The sequence below is a fragment of the Myotis brandtii genome, unplaced genomic scaffold (assembly GCF_000412655.1).
Source record: "Myotis brandtii unplaced genomic scaffold, ASM41265v1 scaffold470, whole genome shotgun sequence".
Taxonomy (NCBI): Eukaryota; Metazoa; Chordata; class Mammalia; order Chiroptera; family Vespertilionidae; genus Myotis; species Myotis brandtii.
The window spans coordinates 283,763-289,582 of NW_005367953.1; the positions used below are offsets into that span (position 1 = coordinate 283,763).

Here is a 5,820-nt window from a genome sequence, read left to right on the forward strand (position 1 = left end):
CCGGGAGCAGGCCTAAGCCAGCAGGTTATTATCTCCCGAGCGGTCCCAGACTGCGAGAGGGCACATGCCAGGCTGAGAGACCCCCCTCTCCCCCCTGAGTGCACAAATTTTTGTGCACCGGGCCTCTAGTTGTGGTATAATGCATTTCTCACAAAATGTTTATGGTGAGGCTGTGTAAACAAACCTACCAGTCATGTAAATGCATAGCACGTACACTTACTTAGGCTATACCATCTAGGTTTGTGTAAGTATATTCTAATGTTAGAACAATGACGAAATCGCCTAATGATGCATTTTTTAGTATGTATCCCTGTTGTTAAGGGGCATATAATTGTATGGACAATAGGGAAGTAAATGAACGGTGTAATTTCAAGTAGTGAGAAGTATTACAGATAAAATGGACTGTGATCAAGGATACTTGGGAGTAGTGTGTGGTAAGGAGGTTACTTTTAAACTGAGATCTCAAACAAGATGGAGCCGGCCATGCAGAGCAGTCGAGGTAGCCAGATTAGCAAGTGCAAAGTTCCTGGGGTGGAACGACCTGATCATGTTTAAAAAATAGAAGGAAGTTGGTGGGACTGTGACTTGGTGGATAAGGAGTACAGTGGTTAGGGATGAAGGAGGAAACGTTGGCAAGAGCAGCTCTGGTATGGCTGTTGAAGGGGTTTGGGTTTCACTGCAGGTGGGCAGTGGGCAGCTGGTGGAGGTCTCGAAGTTGGAGAGAGAGAGAGGACCAGATTTGCTTTTAAAATATTGTTTTGGCTGCTCTGCAAAGAGTGAATTGTGGGGTGTTGAGTTTGGGAAGCAGTGAGATGTTGGTAGGTATCCAGACGAGAATTTGTGATTTATATTAGGGTGGTGGCAATGGCAGTGCAGAAAAGTGGGCATATTCAAGCCATATTTTAGAGATAGACTTAGTGGAGTTTGTTGAGGGTTGGGTGAGGGGGCTGAGGTAAGAAGGAATAAGGCCATGCTTAGGATTCTGGAGAGGAGCAGGGTGGCTGGGGGTGAATCTTGAGTTCTGTTTTAGACACATTAAGTTTGTGATATCAATTATCCAAGTTGAGGTGCATATATGTAGCCAGATTGGATATAGGTATCTGTAGCTCTGTATAGTGGTCAGATTGACTGGTGTTTAGAAGCTATCTTTCTGGTCACTTTATTAAAGAGAAAGATGGGGTTGACAGGGTCTGATACTTTGACCAAATCTACTACATCAAGAACTTGAGCTCTCATTTCTTTCTGAACTTCTCTGGGATGTGGGAGGTGCAGGCTCCAGGTATTTGGGCCAGCATTCAAAACTCATAGGCTATGATCTGATGGCTAAAGTCACATTTCCCTCCTGTCAGCTTAGATGGCTAGGAATTAGAATTGGTCCTGAGATCATCACTGGCCCACTGTACTCTGGGGATCCAGCATTGCATGTTGTAGTCAGGCGTGAGATTCCATGGAAAACAGCTTAGGGAGTCTGAACTTAAAGTGGAGGAGTAGTGAGTGCTCTGTGCTGGGAGATTTTGATTTGGGCTTGGTTTCACATCTCATCTATTGTTTACTTATTGGTTGGCCTTAGGCAAGTTATTTAATCCTGTGCCTCCATTTTATCACCCTTGAAAGTGGGATAATAATCCCTGGCTGCTGGGACTTAGCATAGGTTGGGCTCTAAGTCATATGCACTCGCTCTCCTTGTACCTCCCAGGCTGGTAAAGACAATCCTGTGAGGTTTTGGGCCAAGCATCTGGGGTGGGCTGGGTGGAACAGGAGTTTGTCCCCATCCAGATGGGCTGTTGGGAGATGTTGGAAGTGGCCTTCGGGGGCTCTGCAGGACTTCTCCAACAGCCACTTCTTGTCCTATCTTAGCAAAAGCGCAAAGGTGTGGAAGGCCTTATCGACATCGAGAACCCCAACCGAGTGGCACAGACAACCAAAAAAGTCACACAACTGGACTTGGATGGGCCCAAGGAGCTTTCAAGGAGAGAACGGTAACCTCTGCTGCTGGGCCTGGTGACCTTAGCACACAGGCCAGGGGCTGACCTGTGGAGGCTGAGGCACTCACCTCCACTGAGGCCCCCACTTCCTGGGCTCTGAGGTCTCCAGTGGCTTCAGCTATGGTGTTGATCTCTGTTTCATCTCATTCCCTAAAGCAGTGGTTGTCAACCTTCTGGCCCTTTAAAACAGTTCCTCATGTTGTGACCCCCAACCATAAAATTATTTTCGTTGCTACTTCATAACTGTAATTTTGCTACTGTTATGAGTCGTAATGTAAATATCTGATATGCAGGATGGTCTTAGGCGACCCCTATGAAAGGGTGGTTCAACCGCCAAAGGGGTCGCGACCCACAGGTTGAGAACCGCTGCCCTAAAGGCTCTCTAGAGCAGTGGTCGCCAACTGGTGGTCTGCGGACCACTAGTGGTCCATAAGGTCCGAAAGGTTGATGACCGCTGCTCTAGAAGCTTCTCCACCAAACAAAAAAGAATTTTAAAATTCACCAATAGAAACAGGAGAGCAGATTCAGACCTGAGTTTTGCACTTGAAGTAATCCCCAGGGTTACAGAGGGTTTTGCCATAGTTCCTGCTTCCATTGCACCCCACTCCAGGGACACTTCCCTTATCCAGTCTGATCTCATCATTCCTGGCCTGTATCCATCTGTAATGTCATGGCCATGAGATGAGGAGGGGATTTGGGGCCTGTGGAGTCCAGAAGACAGCACAGTGCAGAGAGATCCACTGGCTGCCCAGCCCTCTCCAAGTCTTAGGTGAAAATGGAGCAGCAGATAGCTTCCTTATAGATTGTGTGAGGATCATCGTCAAGTACCAAGGTGCCCTGCACACGGCCAGTTTTCCATAAGCAGTAACCTGACTTTTGATGGCTGCCAGGTGACATCAAAGGCCTTATAAGAGGTTGAAGGTCGTTAGGGAAAGCTGCCCTGTTTTTTCTTCTGACTAGGCTGCTGGGATTTAAATTCATCTCCCTGTGCTGGCTCCATGATGGGGTCTGTGAAAATCCCACAAGGTCTATGAAAACCCATGAGGAAGGTCCACAAGCTTGGGGTGTGATTAGAATCTACTCCTCCAGTAGATTCCTTCTCACCAGTGAAAAGGGATCCTGTTGCTGCTCCTGCCTGTTGGGTTGCAGAGTGAAAGCCATAGAGACCTGCACCCTGCCTGGCACTTAGCCTTCACTGAGGGGGCCCTGCAGAGCCTTCAGGCAACCTTGCTTATCATTCCAGATGCCTCCGTGCGCCCCTCCCTCCTGGTGTAGGCTGACAGGTATTCCTGTCTCATCTTTTTAGGAAGTGCTTTGTCCAGTCTTCTGGGTGAGACATCTGCACATCCAACTTTGATTGCTGGGGTTTTTTCCCCTCCCCTCTGGCCATGCCCCAGACCTTGTTTTTCATTACTCCCCAGCCCTGTGTGCTGTGAGGCCTGTGGTATGCTAAGTCTCTCCCTTCCCCAACCTCCTGCCAGGCAGGACTTCTCTGCCACCTCCAAAATCGGCTCTTGCAAGAACCTGGTGTAAATGAGACACTCTAATCTCATACTCTGGCGGGGGCCCATTCCAGTTCAGAATTTCAGGCTTGGGAAGAAGATCCTCAAAGGGAAATTAATGACCCTTCCTTCTCTCTACTTATGGTGTTGGTGGCTGTCACCTTTGTCCCATGGGAGTCCAGTTCTTATTCACACGCCTATCAATGGGGGCTCACCCCCTTGGGGGCAACCTCATGCACATCTGAGCTGCACTGATTGAGAATGTGCCATGTCGTGTCTACCTGGATTGGGTGTGCCTAGTCCCATCCATGGCCACTTGGTTCACTCCTTTCTCCACCCCTTATAGAATGTGATTTCCATTGCCTTCCTTCTCCTGGTCATCTTCTGTGGACACAGTTCACTTGGTTTTGGTTCTCCTTTCTCACTGTGGACACCAGATCCTAGTCAGCCACACCCTGCCCACCCCTCACTATCCCAGCCAGACATGGTCCATATTGTGCTAAGGCTTTCCCAAGGACACAGGCCCTGAGCCTACCCCTTATCCTGTGTTTTCCATCTGAGGAGGCTGAGTACATAACTTGAGCTTTCCCCCAGCCCCTTGAGCCTGCCATGCAGAGGTCCAGACTGGTCCCTCTGCGTGTTTTGTTTGGTGAGTATCCATCAGGGAGGGGGACATGGAGCCAGGGCCCCTCCCTTAGCCAGGGGATCCTCCATCACTTGGGCCTAGGCCTGAGTACTTGGCCATTTTTCTGGCTCCCACATCTACCTCAGCTGATAAAGGTGGGGAAGATGTCCCCTGTGACACTATTTTATTCAAACAGAGAAGAAATTGAGAAGCAGAAAGCAAAAGAACGTTACATGAAAATGCATTTAGCTGGGAAAACAGAGCAAGCCAAAGCAGACCTTGCCCGGCTGGCAATTATCCGAAAACAGCGGGAAGAAGCTGCCAAGAAGAAAGAAGAAGAAAAGAAAGGTAAGTCCCGAGTCACTGGAGCACTGCCTGACTGGTTCTGGGCATAAACGCTGCACTTCATTGTCCTTGTTGTGGAATGGGAGGGGTCAGATTGTTTGGTAGAGGCCCACCCTGTGTGTATGCACCTTCCTCACTGTTAGGTGGAAGTGGGAGTTCCTAACCCCTCCCCACCAGGGTGCTGGGAGGGTCCCATAGCAGCATAGGGTTAAATATGGGTTTGAACTTCAGCAGAGCACTGTCTATGGCATCTGAGAGAGGCCTCAGGGATATATTAAGTGCAGATCTTCGAGTTTGGAAGGTCCCACCAAAGTCTGGTGCCTTGTGTGGCTGGGAGAGCTGTCTGGGATAACCGCTGTCTGTGTGAGGGGCTTGGGGAGGTGGGGCAGGGTGGGCTGGGTTTCCTGGCAGACTCAGATGAAATCTGGCCCAAGTATCCTTTCTCCATGTCCTCCCTCCAGTGGGCCAAAGGTGGTAGAGGGTTCCTGTTGGCCAGGTTCACTGTGGGAGTTGGTCTGGTTTATAGGAGCGTTTTGACTCATGTTTTTATGTCTTCATCTCTTGCATTCTACATGTGGGACCATGAGAGCCCTTAGGGATCCTGCTATCCTGCCTCTGCACCAAATAGCAAGGAAACTGAGGCCTAGAAATGGGAAACCAATTATCCAGGGGCATTGTTACCACACTGGAGATGAGCTGGTTATCCCAGCTCCCTGCTAGCGGCTCTTGCTTCACAAATCCCAAGCAGGAAAGGACTTCCTGTGTAACTCTGAACATTGTTGCTGATTTTAGAGAATTCAGCATCTACTGGGAGAGATTGGAATTACTGAGTTCTGCCAGGGGCGGTGTAAAAAGAGTTTCTATGAGTCCTGGATTGGGTGTTGGTGTGTGTTTATGGAATGGGCCCCAAACTCAGTGAGAATGTCTGCACACCAGCGTTCAGTGGCTTCAGCAGAAATCCTTTTCCTGCTGGAGGGCATCAGGCAGGCCTCTCTGCCTGGTGAACCAGTTGCACAAATGTTTTCTGAGGCCTATCAGACTTAGAGTTCTGATTCGATTCTGGGAGTGGGGTTGGATATGTGGAGGGGTTGTTTTAACTACCCTTTCCTTCCCTTTCTACTCTTAGCAAAAGATGACGCAACTTTGTCAGGAAAACGAATGCAGTCGCTCTCCCTGAATAAGTAACAAGGCCTGAGGGAGGAGATACCAGGGAACTGGGCCATGCGGCCAGGACTGCTGCTGTGTCTCGCCCACCCTGTGCCCTGTCACCACTGCAGCAGCCCCTCAAGACAAGGAGTTCCCCACAGCCTGGGGCCTCCTCTTCATCTTGGCACGGAAATTGTTTGGGGGATGGTGGGTGGGG

The 5,820-nt window shown here is 49.5% G+C and overlaps 1 protein-coding gene across 1 annotated transcript in view; it reads left to right on the forward strand.

The window, feature by feature from the left end:
- PDAP1 (PDGFA associated protein 1) overlaps positions 1 to 5,666 on the forward strand; it is a gene marked incomplete at its 5' end in the record, with an annotated part of 8,507 nt that extends 2,841 nt beyond the window's left edge. The window contains 3 exons of the mRNA XM_014547291.1: positions 1,858 to 1,979; positions 4,309 to 4,460; positions 5,584 to 5,666. Coding sequence (XP_014402777.1) covers positions 1,858 to 1,979; positions 4,309 to 4,460; positions 5,584 to 5,642 — 333 coding nt within the window. The remainder of the gene's footprint in view (positions 1 to 1,857; positions 1,980 to 4,308; positions 4,461 to 5,583) is intronic.
- Positions 5,667 to 5,820: the final 154 nt, after the last annotated feature.